Raw genomic sequence first — 18,088 nt, forward strand, 5'->3', positions numbered from 1 at the left:
ATAGATGTATAGATTTATGGATTGATGGATAGTTAATTCCTGTCTTAAATAGCGTTCATTAAATCCTGTTGACCTTAATTAAATAAGAAATTATAACACTTGATTTTTCTGAGATTTCACAGAGTATTCTGTTTTAGCTCTTTGGGAAATGTAATCATTTTAGAGTTTGTATTGTCGAAGAATATCTGGTTTGAAAAGGATAATGCATTTGGCTCTTCTACTATTTATCTGGTGACCTTTGCCAGATAGCTTAACCTCTCTGGGCATTAGTTTCTTTGTGCATAAAAAGAAAGAGTTCAAGAGTTGGACAAGCTGCGGCTCATGGGCCAAATCCAGCTCACCTCCTATGTGTACGAGTAGAGTTCACACAGCCACACTCATTTTTCACGGATTGTTTATAGTTTCTTTTACCCCACAACAGCAGAGTTAAGTTGTCTGTAACAGATTATGTGGTTTACAAAGCCTAAAATATTTACCATCTGGCCCTCTACAGAAAAAGTTTGCTCTGCTCTAGGTGATCCCTAAAGTTCCTTTCAACAATAATTACATGAATGGGACTTCCCTGGATGTCCAGTGATTAAGACTCTGTGCTTCCACTGCAGGGGCACAGGTTCAATCCCTAGTCGGGGAACTAAGATCCCTCAAGCCATGAGGCGTGGCCAAAAAAAAAACTTACATGACATGTCAGTTAGCTTTGGTGTGCCTTTCTTATAACTTAAGACCTTACAGAAATGGAAAATGTTATAGTATTAAAAAAAAATCTATGCCTTTGGGACGGATTCTGGTCTCCAAACATTTTTTGTATCCCTTAGTGTAAATTCAGTACAGATTACACTGTTCTCAAAAGGTGCTGTTTGTCAGTTCTTGTGAACCTAGAGAGGTGTTACTTGCATTCATTTATGTTAAATTTATTGGTTACTAGTTATGTCCTCGACAAATATTTTTTGAAGGAAATACAAGTTCTGTCTAAACAGAGCTCACAGTCTTATGTAAAGTAAGAGAGATTGAAAGTACATAAACAAAACTGAGTTAGACATAGACTCCCACCATTAAAGTCTTAGTAAAACGTTGGATGCAATTGAATGAGCTTGCATTTCTCAAGAAAGGCTAAAAGATTAATTCTTAAGGAGCACTCCATTTTTACATTTAAATTTATACTCTTTGTTAAGATTAAATTATGCATGAAAAGTTCCTTTTAAGATTTGATTGGTTTAAGAAACTGATTCCCTGGCAAAAATTGAGGGGCAGATGCAAAAAAATGTTAGAAAGAAGAATTTTTTAATGTTTAAACTTATATTCAGATTTATATACAGTGAGGTTCAATTTTTTGTTTTAACAAATGCATAGAGTTGTATAACCACCACCAGAATCAATATACATCATCTAAAAAAAATTCCTTCTTGCTTCCCCTTTGTATTTAACCAGAATGAAGTACTTTTTAAATGTTCTTTGTACACTCTGCTTCCTTATAATCCAGTATTGAGTAATATCATTATTGAGGTTATTGGCCCCAAACTTTCTTCCCTGTAGAGTTAAGAAGCCACATCGTACTTAGAAATAATTGTGGTCTTTTAAATCAAGTATTTTCCGAAAGCTTCCATTCTTTAAGTCAGAAAATGAAGCATAATAAATAGGTTAAAAGCAAAATTCTGATTTCCTTTCCACTTTGAAAAAAAGAAATAGACTGTAAACTACTGTCTTTTCCCTTTTGCAGATATTGATATATTTATCTTTAGAATGTTCCAGATTAGAAGTTTTAATATATCACCTTAAGTGTAGTGACTTAAGCCTACATGAATACTTTTGGTCAAAGATGTTAAATGACATCTCCAAGGCACATAGTTTTTCCTTGGCTTCTCTTCTGGTCAGTTCAGTGATAGTAATTGCAGTGTAATACTCACTAAATGGAACATAGTTAAACTAGTAAAATTGTTTCTCACAAAGTTCCTTAAATGAACGTTGGTTGATAAATAAGTACATAGTCCATTTCTATAACTCATTATTCATTTTTCTAATTGCTGTGTTGTTGTAAAACTCTTCCCTTGTTTTTGAAATCATTATGCATGTAGTCAGTATTTAGATTACTTTTTTCAGATTTTAATAATTTAAAAGAGATAATCCCCCAGAATTTGTCCTTTATCTTGATTGATGTCTCATCCCTTGACTTTATTTCCAATGATCCTTTTCTCTATTCACTTTAGTCACTTACCCTCCATGGCCACGTTCTAGAACTTGGAAATCATACATTCATGCATCCTACTCTTGAGATTTTCATTCTCTTGATTAAATTCTATTTTTTCAACTTCACTATTTTTACTAACTTCTTCCTGTTATCATTTAAACATGTTCAGGTCTTTTCCATTTTAAAATAAAACTACTGCCCTCCTCTGACTCCCTATCTTTAGTACCTTTCCACCCTATCACTTACTCTTCTCCCATTTCCAGGTGTGCTTTTTTGCAGAAATATCGGTGAGGTAGGCGTCTGTTATGAGCCTGGCACTATTCTAGATGCTTGTGATACACCAGTGGACAAAATAGACTTCTTGAAAGGGTGGCTACTTTTAACTGGGAGGATTTCCCCAGTCCCACTTGCATCTCATCTGACTACAATCTGGCATTCTGCCCCACACTAACCTTCCCTGAAACAACTTCTTGTTTGCTATATCCAGCTGTTCCTTCTAAGTTATTTCACATGACTTCTCAAATAGCATTTGTCTTTAAAACGGTCTTTGCTGGGTTTCTGTGGTATCAGACTTCCCTGCATTCGTTCCTGCCTCTGACTATTTCTTTTCAGTCTTCTTTGCAGGACCCTCTTTCTCCGCCCATTTTTCAGATGTTCCTGGCCCAGTCTTGCTTCCGTGTTTGGGAGGTCTGATTTGCTCTTGTTTCTTGGCTTTCATGGCTAATTGTTCCCAAGTCTTTCTCTCCGTCCAAGATTTTTTTCTACAGCCCCAGACTATTACTTCCAAACAGCCCATTAGACATCTTTAAGATGATTTGTAGAACTTTATAGTTGATATGCCTAAAGCTCAGTTCATCAGCATCTTTCTTTATTGTCCTGTCCCCAAAGGCTGTTCTTATACCAGCATATACTACCTCAGTGAATAACCTCACCATCAACTCAGTTCTCCATCCTAAATCTCTCACACTTCCCTCAAAACCAGTCATGAAGGATTGTTTGCGTCCTTTCTTAAAAAAGAAAATCTATGTATCTGTCTCTGTATCTCCTTCTTGCCTCTGATTAAATGGAATATCCTCCTCCAGGAGTTCTGCCTTGATCCCCTAGTTAAAGCTCAGTTGTCTGGAAACATATTCCCATAGGACTGCAGTTTATTATGCAACTCTTCATAATACTTTATTGTAGTTTTTTAGTGTGCCTGTTTCTCTGGCTAGACGATAAGCTCAATGTGGCAAAGACAACTATATCTTTTGCTCACTGTTGAGTCTTTGGGACATAGCACAGCAGCTAAGTGAATGGATTGTTAAATAGTTTTAACAGTTTTGTTTCACCTCTAAACCTACGCTTCTTTACCTTTTGGAATTAAAACTCCTTTACAGGAGAATTTGTAAGAGAGTAGTGTACTTTTGGAAAAGTGCACATACAGAAATAGATAAAATTGTGTATACTTTCTCAAGGAAGTGACAGATAATCCAGAGCCCATCTATGGACTGAGCTTGAGAATCAGTGCTAAAATCCAAATGAGATGTCTATTTTTAAAACCGTCAGGCAGTTTTTTTGCTTGTTTTAATAGGTAAGGTTTTCAAATATGTCAGACCTAAGTTTATGCTTAGTTGAAGTCATGAATAGAAATGGGGCCACTTCAAGTTACGTTTTTCTTATAGTTATTAGTTAGTTTTTATTGATACATTTCAAAGTGAAAATTTTGGACGATCCTATTGGTTATATATTAAATTTATACACTAGATTTTAGGAGAACTCTTCATTGGGAAGGTGTAAACTCTAGAAACTACATTATAGGATATGATTTCCATAGAGTACGTATTTCAAAAATTTTTCCTATTTATAATATTTATACTTTATTGTGTTTGGTTTCTCCACATCTTTTCAATTTTATTGGCTCCTCTCTCTCATTTTGAAATAAGTGAGTGTAGATCTTGCTTTCTGAAAACAATCTAATTGAGATTCTCATTCGTTTTTTCTCTTGGGCTGCTTACCCAGGGGAATATTCTGGTGTGTATGCTTTTAAATTCTTTAATATTACTGCTTTTTAAGCTAGGTGGTCTTGGCTGCTGTTCTCATTTAATGCTTTCTCTTTTTTTTTTCTCTGCTCAACTATTTTTCCCCCTGCATATATTTTCAGCTTTTATGCTTATCTCCCTATGTGCTTGAGAGTTTAGCAAACATAGTCATTATATAAACTTTTTTCACCCAACCTTAACCATATTTCTTTTGACTCTATAGCTTTATTGAAAAGTTAACATTAGTGTTTAAAGCAAATATTTCAACATATCTTGTCAAAATTCATTTTTAAATTGGAATTTGGAAACTTTTAGTTTGTCTTTATTTTCAGCTTTTGGAAATATGTAGATGATTAAATAAGCTACTGTTTCTGATATTTATTCTTCATGGCAGAAGTACCTTCTTCTTTAAGAATATTTGAGGTAATTATAATACAGACAAAATATGAGTCCATATGTGAGCATTGAACTTTTAGCATTCCTAGATTAGTTGCGTTTTAAATTATCTTTAAGTTATTTGAAATATTACCTTTTTTTAAAATAAAGAGACATGTTAACTCCTTTAACTGACATTGTTTTCATTAGAGTTATTTACTTCCTTTTTTAGGTGGGTTATGAATATTACTTCCATTGTATGTGATTTACCAATATTAGTGGAGTGATGGGTTTTTTGTTGTGCTTGCTTTGCTCTGTTGTAACTTTCTGAGGTATATTCCCTAATGTGTTGTTTGATTTCTTCAGTTTCTTGTGAGTAGCAAACTAAATAGCTTTCTTCTCCCTAAAGATCACTACATTGGATCTTGCATTGAATGCTCTACCGCCTACCTTACAGTACTCATTAAATTATTAAGCATGATTGTATAAATTGACCACTAAGCATTATCATTTCAGAGGTGGCACTTTGAAGAAATCTTTATATTATTGATCTGGGATTTTCACTCTAATTATATTCAATTTTATTTTGCAAAAGAATTGGTAACATATCAGAACATCCTTATGAATGAAGGAAATCACCTTGATTTCTGTCTTTTGCACATCATTATGCGTTAAATCATGACATTGTGATTTCAGATGTTTTTCATATCATGGCTAAAACTACAGATTAATGATCTATTTTCATTCTGTTTCTTACATAAAACATTTCTTGTTCTTTGTTTTTGCTTTACATGGAATGCATGGGCTTTAAGACCATAATTTCTTTGGTAAGGTTTCATCTGCATTGGGGTCTTTCTTGTTTCTTCCTGTTCTCTATTAATAAGACCTAATTTTTAGGCAAAAGCCTGCAATAACAGGTGTGATTTAGAAATGATTTCTGATCCGTATTAATGCTACTCTCTTTTCCCCCTAAATACTGCTACTTTTTAGAATATTTGGCAGAAAAGTCTTCATTCTTTTGAAATATTATCTATGAGAAGCAAAATACAGACTAAGAAAATCTTTAGCTTTGTTTTGTGGTAGATAATTATTTATAATTTTATAATCCATACAAGTAGATACATAAAATGAAATTATAGACAAAACGAGATTACTAAAGGACAGATAAAATTTATAAAATAAAATTTGAGACTATAGCTTATTATAAGTTTATATAATTTTAATAAATTTATTTTCAAAGTTTTTATCTTTTTTCTTTGATAGGAATGGGTCGTGAAGTTGAGAATCTTATATTGGAAAATACACAACTGTTGGAAACCAAGTAAGTATATGCAAAATTTTAACAGGCAACAAAAGATACTGAATTTTCTTCTCACCCAATTCAATGGCACATCTTTAATTTAACATAGCACGAATGCGGTCTCACTACCCCACGTCCTTCCGCTTCTCTGTGTGTGGGCTTGTGCATACACACGTACACAAGCAAATAGTTAATGGGACCTAATTTCACTGATGGTGTGTTTCATTACGCTGTTCTTTTCAGAAACAGATTTTGATCTCCTTTCTACCCTGCAAGTATCCATGCCTTTCTCTTAATCTTCTGGATGTGTCCTATGTGGTTTTTGCTCCCTCCCCTGGGATATCTATTTTCTTCTCTCTCCTCTTGGGGCTTCTTTTATTTCTGCATAAATGTTTTTATCTATATGCGGCCCACCTCTTCAGAACTCTCCTCCATAGTAGCAATTTGTGGAGTCTTACTTAGGCCCTCAAACACATTGGAGTTTTGTTTAGTGCAGTGGGTCCTGAGTTACGTGGAAAAGCAGATCAGGCCCCTTTGTAAATTTGCTGTGTCAGAGCAACTTTGGAACATCTGTGTATATCCAAAACAGAATGTAGCTCTAATGACGTCCTATGTCCATGATACGCAAAAGGAGCTAGATCTTAGATTTTTTTTTTCATTTTTTTCAAGGTTAGACTTTCTTATTAATTATTAAAGGTAAATTCAAGGATTAGTTTTACTTTGTTGATTAGATAATATCTTTTCAGAACTTATTAAGAACGGTACCCTTATGGATGCTATTTGTTTGTTTGTTTAATTAACCACTTTATTTTATTTATTTTCGGCTGCGTTGGGTCTTTGTTGCTGTGTGCGGGTTTTCTCTAGTTGCAGCGAGCGGGGGCTGCTCTTTGTTGCGGTGCGCAGGCTTCTCATTGGGGTGGCTTCTCTTGTTGCGGAGCATGGGCTCTAGGCGCACAGGCTTCAGTAGTTGCAGCACACGGGCCCTAGAGCATTCCGGCTTCAGTAGTTGAGGCACGTGGGCTCAGAAGTTGCGGCATGCAGGCTCTGGGGCACACAGACTTCAGTAGTTGTGGCGCACGGGCTTAGTTGCTCCGCAGCATGTGGGATCTTCCCGGACCAGGGATCAAACCCACGTCCCCTGCATTGGTAGGTGGATTCGTAACCACTGCACCACCAGGGAAGTCCTGGATGCTATTTGTTAAAAGTTTAATTTTATTTAATTCTGACTTTTTAATAATTTAGTGGTCTGCCTTGCCTTATCCATTTATTCTTCTTTTTAAAAAAATATTTATTTATTTGTCTGCGCTGGGTCTTAGTTGCGGCACGCATGATCTTCACTGCAGCATGCGGGATCTTTAGTTGCAGCATGTGAACTCTTAGCTGCAGCATGTGGGATCTAGTTCTCTGACCAGGGACCTAATCCGGGCCCCCTGCATTGGGAGCATGGAGTCTTAGGCACTGGACCACCAGGGAAGTTCCTCCGTTTATTCTTTGTTTGATAAGAAAACAGACCATTGCTTTGTGGGTTTTTTTTTTAAACCTTTATCTACAGACACATCAGGTAGAATACCTTTGAAGGTTTCAGTCATTATTTAGCCTTATGATTGTAGTTACTTTAGTCTACAAGAGAAATAAGCTGTGAGATAGAAAGAATATTTACTTGTAATGGTGCTCTTGAAATATGTGTTTCTTAGAAATGCGTTGAATGTAGTGAAGAATGATTTGATAGCAAAAGTGGATGAACTTACCTGTGAGAAAGACGTGCTGCAAGGGGAGTTGGAGGCTGTGAAACAAGCCAAGCTGAAGCTAGAGGAGAAGAACAGAGAATTGGAGGAAGAGCTTAGGAAGTAAGTTTTCACTATATTGTTCTAAACCAAACAAGCTTTGCCAGTGTGCCACCAAGGTTATAGGTGTAACCCCGAGACTGCTACCTTTAGCGCTCTCGTCACAAAGGCCCCAGAGCTGCCTGGGATAGGGTTAAGTGCTTGGCTGATTGCCTCTGCTCTGAACAGACCCTTCCATTTATTGAATATTATAATTTTTTGTGCATGTCATGATGTGAAAGAAGTTAGGAGAGCTGTTCAAATATTGCTAATCAGGAAACTGTAAACATTCATTATTTTCCTTTTCTTTAATGCCTGGTTTTCTGAGAACAGTGCTATGATAATGTTCCCCTAAATGAAAGCAGCTAAATACCCCGTTTGGAAAAAGAAAAATAATCATTTAGTGGTAGTTAAAATTTTTGACCTGTTCTTTGTTCTTTAAAAAGGTGAGGTCAACTCAAATAACATGTTTTGTTTTTTACCCCCCACTAGAGCTCGAGCAGAGGCTGAAGATGCAAGGCAAAAAGCAAAAGATGATGATGATGTAGGTTTATAATTTTGGACTTGTTTTCTTAACTTACCATATTTTGGTATTTTGGGGAAATCTTGTTAATTAAGCTTTGGGTATAGCATTATAAAGATGAAAAGAAAAAGTTAAAATCATGCTTATGATCATGAATAGTCTAGATTGTGCTCCCACATAGTATCCAGATGCTAAGCTTTCTAGCTACGCACAGTGTGCTCATTTTTCCTCCATGGCTTTGTGCTCTGACTTGTGTTTGCCTATTCAAGCTCAAGGACCTGGTGGGATATTTTGGAGTTTTTTGTTTTTGTTTTTGTTTTGTTTCAAATTTTAACTTAGAAATATATGAAAACCTTAAGAATAAAAATAGTTTAATGGTATTAAACATAAAAAGATAAAGTCTAGAAACTTTAATACTAGGCAATTAGCCCATATTGTTGTCAACATATAAATACAAAAGAATAAATATGAACTTCTTGCCAATGTTATTAGCATGCCAGTTATTCTGTCAGTAGCTAGGGTATCATTCCTGTCACAGGTGTTTGCCGGTCAAGTATCAAACTTGAGATATATGGATGTCCTGATCAGAATGATTATTTTGTGCCCCTTCAATCTCTTATTTGTGTTTTTATATAATATTTGATACATTTAAAAATATATGTAACATGTAAGTTATGAATAATAACTTATAATTAACATTATAATAAATTAACATTATGAACCTACCATTTAACCTAAGAACTAGAACATTATCAAACATTGAAGATACCCTATGCTCTTCCCTCTAGAGGAAACTACTATGCTGTATTTATCATTTTCTTAACTTGAAAAAAAATAATTTTATCATACCACACATGTATGTATCCTTACAAGGTATGGTTAATTTTCACTGTTTTTGTGTTTTATATGTATTTAGCTTTGGAGACTTGCTTCTTTTTCTCAGTATTATGTTTTTTATATTTACCCTAGTTGTAGTATAGTGGTATAGTTCATTCATGTTCACTGCTTTATAATATCCCATTATGAATATACTACAATTTCTGTATCTGTTTTCCTGTAAATGAAAATTTAGGTTATTTTCAGCTTTTTACTACCACCAACAATGCTGTTATGAACATTACAGTGAGAGTCTTCTGGTTTTTCAGGGTATGTTCCTAGTAGTGGGATTGCTGTGTTGCAAACTCAAAATCCTTTGATCATTTGTTGTTTGACTTTTTTTTAAAGGAGAGGTTAAGTTCTGCAGCAGGAGGACAAAGAAGGAGACTGCTGAGGGATAAGCTAAGCTCAGCCTCTTTCTTTCTGTCCCATGCCTTTCAGCTGTGATTCAAAATGTGCATACTGCACTGAGCAAAACAAAAGCCCTACAGTTAACCCAACCTTCCTCTCCAGAAGAGCCTTTAGAAATCAGCAGTAGAAGGAAGTTGACTTGAGCATGCCCCTTTGGGGTCGTACCATGCTCACATTCCTTATTCTCCCTAATAATAATTCTGGTTAATACAGTTGTCTCCATCTTGTTATATTTCTTTTGGTGTTTTAGTGACTCCTAGCATTGGGTACCTTGGTAGCTAGCCAACAGGTTTTTATGCTTTTCGCTGGCTTTGAGTGTGTATGTAGATTGGTAGTTTGAGATAAATGAACCCCTTTAGGAACTTACTTGTAACTATTTTCTGAATAACTAGTATTTGTTATAGAACATGGATTTAAAATACTGTTGTGAGAACAACATTTCCAGGCGAGTGTATTAAATCTATAGAGATAACAGCCTTTTTGTTTTTCTTCAAAATCTGCACTATTCTTTGTATTTCCTTTATAATATATTCAAATATTTGTATTTATATTGAGGAATTAAATTGTCTACTTTTTTCAGTCATAAATAATTAAGTATATCTCTTTATTGATTTTATTTTTATTAGACCTTTTTTTTTGTTATCCACTAGATTAGAAATTAAGGAATGTTAAAAGCTTAAAATTTTTACTTAAGTCTGCGATAACACTAAAACAGATACAGGCTCCCAGAGTGATCTCTAGTCTTCTTTTCGTTATAGAGTGATATTCCCACAGCCCAAAGGAAGCGGTTTACTAGAGTAGAAATGGCCCGAGTTCTAATGGAGAGAAACCAATATAAAGAGAGATTGATGGAGCTTCAGGAAGCTGTTCGATGGACAGAGATGATTCGGTTTGTATGAGAAGTACCTCTGGTGTTTTTCTCCTCTTTGTTTACTAGGTTACTGATTGTTTACTGATATTCATTTCTTTATTCAGAACTAGAGTCCTGCCTTGGGGATCCAAGCCCATTGCTCTGTTTACTAAGAGAGGTCTAAAGAAACACTAGCAGTTACTAACAGAATGTGATCAAAGCGGGTCCCTTTTGGGCCAGTGAGGCCTCTTGGAGAATATTCCCACAACCTCTAAAGGGCAATTAAATGATGGTCTGTCGATGAAAATAATCAGTAAACGATCTATAATTGGAATAGAAAAGAATTTTATTTGAGCCAAGTGGAGGACTGCAGCCTGGGAGACAGCTTGTTGGATATCTCTGAGGAGCTGCTCTGGAGAGGCATGGGTTTCAGCACAGCTTTATATCTTGTCAGAACAAATAACATCAAACAAGTCACAGATACATTCCTTCAAGGTTTCAAAAAAACCAGATAAGCGTGTACACAGTGAGTCAGTATGGCCTTGACACCTGGGAAGGAAGTCTTATCGTCAAAAGAGTGAGTACCAGCATTGGTGTCCCAGGAAGGGAGGCATTTCATCTTTATCTTTAACATGGACATTCTTTACTTCTGGTCAGTGCTCCCTTTTCTTTAATAATGAAAGCATATGTACAGTATATGTTTGATAGGCCACAAATAGGCTGTTTTAGTTCACATAACATTTGAGTTAAATCATGTATAAGCCAGAATACTTCCCCACACCTCAATATGTGAAAATTTCTTTAGTCATTTTTTGAAAGAATGTAGAAACTGACACTACTTTTGCAGTGATGTCAGGAAGAGGTAAAGTTTTCATTTGCCACATAGGGAACGAAATCAGTCATAGTCAGTGACTTCCTGTAAAATATTCCTGTAAACTTCCTGATTTCCACCACCCCCCCACTTTCTGAGTAGTCATGCAAAAAGCAACCTTCAGTTGACATCTTTGTAAGTTGGATCTTAAATCTCACCTAATGCTGCCATCTAATGGTCATATCTTCAGTAGCAGCGTTCCTTATTTTAATTTTAGAAAGAGCTCACGAAAAGTTTGTAAACTAGTTGCCCCCTAATTTGCCCATATTTTTCAGTTTGGATTGTCACATCAGATTTACCAATAATAGTACACACTGACACCTTGTTTTAAAGTTTATGAAAATATTTTCTAACCACCAACTGTTACTTCCTTATGATTATGTCCTTTACTTAATAGTAATAAAAACATTTTGTATAGCACATTTACAATTTGCAAAAGTTGTAATTCCTTGTAGCTGCTAAGAAGGAAGAAGATTACTATCTTAATCTTTATTTATTGGACAGAGAAACTAATATACTAACAAATATGTTCTTAACTCCAGCTTTTAAGGGATATGGAATAAATAATGAGTGAATAGTTAAAAAACTGAGGCATATAGTCAGGTTCCACTTTTCATTCCTATTTTTAATTCTAGCAGTGAAATGGTAGTCAACAGGTGAATAAAAATGGTGGCTTAACTTTCTTCATTGAATTAAAATATGTTTTAAATTCAGTCCTTAAAAAAAGAAATGAAAAGGGGACTCTGACAGTCATAGCAGAAACCTTACAACCTTACTAAATCAATTTGCAGTGCCTTTTTTTTTCTTTTTGAAATTTTGTCGAATTATTGAATCAATGCAGTTTCTTTTCTTTCTTTTTTTTTAAATATTAATTTATTTATTTGGCTGTGTCAGGATCTTTAGTTGCGGTGCCCGGGCTTCTCTCTAGTTGTGGCGTGTGGGCTTCAGAGCGCACGGGCTCAGTAGCTGTGGTGTGTGGGTTTAGTTGCCCCATGGCATGTGAGATCTTAGTTCTCTGACCAGGGATTGAACCCTCGTCCCTTGCATTGGAAGGCGGATTCTTAACCACTGGACCACCAGGGAAGTCCCAATGCAGTTTATTTTCTTCCCTGGTCAGCTTTTCAGTAATGGAAAAGTTTTAGTCCTGTGAAAAATGACCCATCAGAACACTAAAGTTACAAGCTAATTTTTGAGAGCTGGAAGTGTAAAACAAATGGTACCTTTATGTAGAGACAGGGAATTACAATGCAATATTTTAATAAAAAGGGAAGTTGGAGGATATCTCTTCAATAAAAAATTGAAATAGTAACATTCAGGCTTGTTGGCTATCTGTCCAGCCCAGATAATAATTTTGTCTCTTATCAGTAGTCTGAGCTCTTTGAGGGAGGGATGGAATTTTATTTATATTAGTTGTATCGGCCTTAACAGACTGACTGACACAATAGGTCGAAGTAACTATTTGCTGACATTGTTGACTCTCCTCCATGTATTTCATGAACTTCTTGGGTCCCTCGTTCTTCAGATAGAAAGCTAGACTACCTCACTAAACATCTCTCTCTCTGTCTCCCACCCCTTCTCTTTCCCTTTCCCTGTAGTGCATCAAGAGAAAATCCAGCCATGCAGGAAAAAAAAAGGTCAAGCATTTGGCAGTTGTAAGTATCTAAAAACACACAAAGACTCTGAGATGAGATTAGAATCAAAATTTATTTTCACAAATGATTTCTTTCTTTTTGCTTTCTTTCTTAAATTTAGGGTATATAGCTAAACTGAACTTTTTCTTTTTGGTATGTAGTATGCCGGCTCGGTAAGGCTGTTCTTGAGGACTATCGTAAGATGCATCATGTTGGTTATGCATTTAGTGGAATCCTCTACTAAATTAAATACAATAATGGGGAATTATTTTTAGAGTTGATAGTTTTCTGGATCCCCATTAAAGTTACTGATTCACTGGTTGTGTGATTGTAAGGAACTTTACAAAGTGAAGATTAGAAATTTAGTGTTTGTGGGGTTGAGTTGTGTGTGTACCTGTGCGTTTGGGACTTGAACTGTGTTTGTGCTGGAAGTACTGTGCATTTACTGTGCTTAAAACTTGCCCTTTTTTGGTGAATTTTTTCTGGTATTTAATAGAAATAGGTTTTTTTCTCTTTTTTGAGTGGATGTGAAAATAGTTATTTAAATTGAGGTTACTAAAAAAATGTATAAGGTACGTGTTAAAATGGTAGTATGTGTTCTAGTACTTTATTATGACTATTTTTAGAAGTGGCTTACTAAGCTTCTGTTCAAACCGTGCAGCCATAACCTTGCTGTTTAACAACCACTGGCTGGCTAAAGGAACCGTCTTATTTTATTTCTTCATTACGAGAAGTTCCCTGTACTCAAGAGCTCCTTCCTTTCATTATGAGGGTTGCTAATTAAAGAACAGGGATCTGCCATTCTAGGCAATAGTTTCTCTTTCCTGAATGTCTGAGTTTGGCTGTGAGTTATTGCTGAGGTTGCAGTGTGTAACTACAAAAAATCTTTTTGCTGGTTTCTAACTCATTTCCTTGTAAAAGCTCTCTGGAATTTGTGGAAAATGATGGATTGTTCTTAACCATGCATGTAACACACACACACACTGCACACACACATCCTCTCATTTTCCTTTTAGTTTCAGCAGACTTTTCAGCTCCTCAAGTAACACTACTAAGAAGCCTGAACCACCGGTTAATCTGAAGTACAATGCACCCACCTCTCACGTTACTCCTTCCGTCAAGAAAAGAAGCAGCACCTTATCTCAACTCCCAGGGGATAAGTCCAAAGCCTTTGATTTCCTTAGCGAAGAGTAAGTGTTTTTCAGACTAGCGGTTACACCCTAAATAACTTAACAGTTCAGAATATTCTTGCCCCTTATCAGATCAGCTATAAAGAAACTATTCCTATAACTTGACTGCCTTTAAGTACGTTGCTCCTAGTTTTCATAAAGAGGAGAAATGTTTTAAAATCTCCTTTTTGCTAGTTTGACAACATTGATAAATATTAATAGAAATGTTGAAGACCTATATAAGCCCTTGTCCTAGTTGTTTGATCATTTCCTCTGTTGTCAGAAGGAACTGGCTTTCCATCCTGACCCTGCTCCTCACTAGGTAGATGAACTTGGGAAAGGTAATCTCTCAGAGCCCCAGTGTCTCTACCTATAAAATGAGTATGATAACCTACCTTAGAGATGTTAGGATTAAATTATATAGTGTCTGTAAACTGCCTGACACAAGGTAATTTTTTCTTGTTATTTATGCTATTTTAGCAGGGGAGGGGAGATAAGCTGTTGTTATATTCACTTAACTTAAAAAGGAAATTTCTTTCCCTTTTAGAACTGAAGCTAGTTTAGCCTCACGCAGAGAACAGAAGAGAGAACAGTATCGTCAGGTAAAGGCACATGTTCAGAAGGAAGATGGTAGAGTGCAGGCTTTTGGCTGGAGTCTGCCTCAAAAGTACAAACAGGTAACGTTTGAACATGGTAAGAGCATCTAATGGGAGATGCAAGGGGGAGGAGTAGGCCTGGGCATGAAAGACTCGAACTACACGTCCCAATCTGCTCAGTTTCAAGTGGCATGGATTTGGCACACGTTTAGAGAAGTATTGAGGGTACTGGGTTTTAGGCGGTTTTCTTGAGCCCTTCAGCTCAAGAGAAATGCCTCTGAGTTCTGTGAGGAAGGAGAGGGGTCAATAGGAGGTGGCTGAGTACATGTGACTTGGGGTATCCTATTCTATTTTAATATTTGAAGATTTTGTTAAAAAAAATTCAGGTCTTCAGGAACTTTACTATATTCCCTACCCCTAACACACACACACACACACACACACACACACACGTGTGCACTAACAGGTCTGTGAGTTAATGTATCTTTTCTGAGCTCCCAAAGCAGCATCTTATCTTCTCTAATTGCCACTTGATTTTCTGCTTATTTTTCAAATAAGAATGACAAAGTTAACTTGAACTTGACTTCATAGAATAAATATGTTACAGCAGTGCTTGTCCATGTCTCAGTGGTTCTGTAAGTTCACTTTTTTTTTTTTTGCGGTATGTGGGCCTCTCACCGCTGCGGCCCCTCCCGTTGCGGAGCACAGGCTCCAGACGCACAGGCCCAGCGGCCACGGCTCATGGGCCCAGCCGCTCCGCGGCACGTGAGATCCTCCCGGACCAGGGCACGAACCTATGTCCCCTGCATCGGCAGGCGGACTCTCAACCACTGTGCCACCAGGGAAGCCCTGTAAGTTCACTTTTGATGAGGCTTACCCAGTGTGTCTTTTTCTCCCCTCCCCAATTATTAGGTAACCAATGGACAAGGGGAAAATAAGATGAAAAATTTACCTGTACCTGTCTATCTCAGACCTCTAGATGAAAAAGATACATCAATGAAGGTAAATTAATTTTGAAGTTAATGGTAATATTGCTTAAAATCTTGGTGAAGTTTTTCCTAAAACCAAAAAAGTTTAAATTCTACTTTCGTGGGCAAGGTTATTGTTCATTTTGTAGTTTTAGACTGGAATACTTTGAATATTTTTAGAGCCCTCTGTTTGTAATCATTAGATCTTTTAAAGAAATGTGAAAAGTTGTAAACATTTTTAGAGAGAAAGTGACTTAATACCATCTTTTTTTAACCCAAAAAAGCTGTGGTGTGCTGTTGGAGTCAGTTTGTCAGGTGGGAAGACCAGAGACGGTGGCTCTGTGGTTGGAGCGAGTGTCTTTTACAAGGATGTTGCTGGTTTGGATGCAGAAGGCAGTGAACAGCGAAGTGCATCTCAGAGCAGTTTAGACAAGTTAGATCAGGAACTTAAGGTAAGTGCTTACACTAACAATTGACCCAGTTTCTGAGACTAATTGCTTAGCTCTTTGATCTCAAACTTACTTCTGGGTCCAACTTCTAATTGGGGTTACTACGCCCTTGCTTACTCCTCATCCCCCCTCTCTCTCTTTTAAATCAGTTTTACTGGAGTATATTTTACATAAAATAAAATGTACGCTCTAAATGGATACAGTTCAAAGAGTTTTGACAAAGGTATGCACCTATGTAGCAATCATCACAGTCAAGATATAGAACAGCTTTAACACTGATCTGCTTTAACTGCTAATTCTTAGTCTACTAATTATTGTTGAAAGGTGGTTATACTTTCAGCCTTCCAAATAATCTGGAAATAAACTTGAAATAGTATTGTCCTTTAGTGTAGAGGCACAGCCGCATGGATATTTACACATACGTCTCATTTTAAACATTCATTTTCCTTACTTTGCCTATGCAGGAGCAGCAGAAGGAGTTAAAAAATCAAGAAGAATTATCCAGTCTAGTCTGGATCTGTACCAGCACTCATTCAGCTACAAAAGTTATCATTATTGATGCTGTCCAACCAGGCAACATCCTAGATAGTTTCACTGTTTGCAACTCTCATGTTCTGTGTATAGCAAGTGTACCAGGTAAGAGTACCATGCTCCTCTCTTCCCACCGTCCACAGCTCCTTACTGGCAAGAACCGACTGGTTACTGGAGATAGTTATGTACCACTCTCTCACGGAGTTTATTTTCTAGTTGGTGAAGACCAAAAATAAACTGGAAACAAATGACTAACAAAGAGATTTTCAGATACTGTGAAGAAAGTAAAACAATGGAAATTTGAGAAGATAAGTGGGTGGCAGAGGGCAAGGGGCTATTTAGATTGAATAGTAAGGGAAGGCCTTCTAAAGTTGTATATTAAATATTATGTGATGTTAAAACATTGGTTTAAAAATTAAAGGGAATTCCCTGGCGATCCAGTGGTTAGGACTACGTACTTCCACTGCAGGGGGCATGGGTTCCATCCCTGGTCGGGGAACTAAGATCCTGCATGCCACGCGGCGCAGCCCCCGCCCCAAAAAAATTAAAGAGGTTGATGTTATATCTACACAGGGGAATATTATTCAGCCATATAAAGGAATGAGATATTGATACATGCCATAACATGGATTAACCTTGGAAACAACTCAGACACAAATATTGTATGATTCCACTTACATGAGCTATCTAGACTAGGCAAATTCATAAAGACAGAATTAAATTAAAGATTACCAGTGGTAGGGGCTCAGGGAGCAGAGAGTTATTGTTTAATTGGTACAGATTTTCTATGTGTGGTGACAGAAAAGTTTTGGACATAGCTGTGATGGCTGTACAACATTGTGAATGTAATTAATGCCACTGAATTATACACTTAAAATGGTTAAAATGGAAAGTTTTGTGTAGTATATATGTATATTTTACTACAAAAAATTTTTTGTAATGTGATAGGAATAAAAACAGCTTTCTAAATAAAGAGAACTGAAGAGGTTTATTTTTTTATGGTAAATGCTTAGTTTTTAAATGTGGTACTAATATCTTAAGGCACTGTATACACCTAGGCTGTATTAATTTTATTTATTTGTTTGTTTGTTTGTTTATTTATGGCTGCGTTGGGTCTTCGTTGCTGCACGTGGGCTTTCTCTAGTTGGCGGCGAGCGGGGGCTACTCTTCATTGTGGTGCGCGGGCTTCTCGTTGCGGCGGCTTCTCTTGTTGCGGAGCACAGACTCTAGGCACCCGGGCTTCAGTAGTTGTGGCACTCGGACTCAGTAGTTGTGGCTCGCAGGCTCTAGAGCACAGGCTCAGTAGTTGTGGCTCACGGACTTAGCTGCTCCATGGCATGTGGGATCTTCCCGGACCAGGGATAGAACCCATGTCCCCTGCATTGGCAGGCGGATTCTTAGCCACTGTGCCACCAGGGAAGTCCTGTATTAATTTTTATAGTGGTGGAAGTTCATATTTCAAATAGTAATAGAGATAATTAAAAAAATTTTTTGCTACCTTGTCAGATATAATTA

General features: G+C 36.7%; 1 protein-coding gene across 7 annotated transcripts in view; it reads left to right on the forward strand.

The window, feature by feature from the left end:
• Nucleotides 1-18,088, forward strand: part of SPAG9 (sperm associated antigen 9) — a 143,154-nt gene that overhangs the window by 102,717 nt on the left and 22,349 nt on the right. For all 7 annotated transcript variants that reach the window (XM_079905631.1, XM_079905625.1, XM_079905626.1 and 4 more), the window contains 10 exons: nucleotides 5,839-5,896; nucleotides 7,570-7,722; nucleotides 8,191-8,242; nucleotides 10,267-10,397; nucleotides 12,825-12,881; nucleotides 13,877-14,050; nucleotides 14,577-14,706; nucleotides 15,538-15,627; nucleotides 15,878-16,045; nucleotides 16,507-16,678. In XM_079905631.1, the coding sequence (XP_079761757.1) occupies nucleotides 5,839-5,896; nucleotides 7,570-7,722; nucleotides 8,191-8,242; nucleotides 10,267-10,397; nucleotides 12,825-12,881; nucleotides 13,877-14,050; nucleotides 14,577-14,706; nucleotides 15,538-15,627; nucleotides 15,878-16,045; nucleotides 16,507-16,678 (1,185 nt within the window). The remainder of the gene's footprint in view (nucleotides 1-5,838; nucleotides 5,897-7,569; nucleotides 7,723-8,190; nucleotides 8,243-10,266; nucleotides 10,398-12,824; nucleotides 12,882-13,876; nucleotides 14,051-14,576; nucleotides 14,707-15,537; nucleotides 15,628-15,877; nucleotides 16,046-16,506; nucleotides 16,679-18,088) is intronic.

The sequence above is a fragment of the Stenella coeruleoalba genome, assembly GCF_951394435.1.
Source record: "Stenella coeruleoalba genome assembly, chromosome: 19".
NCBI lineage: Eukaryota > Metazoa > Chordata > Mammalia > Artiodactyla > Delphinidae > Stenella > Stenella coeruleoalba.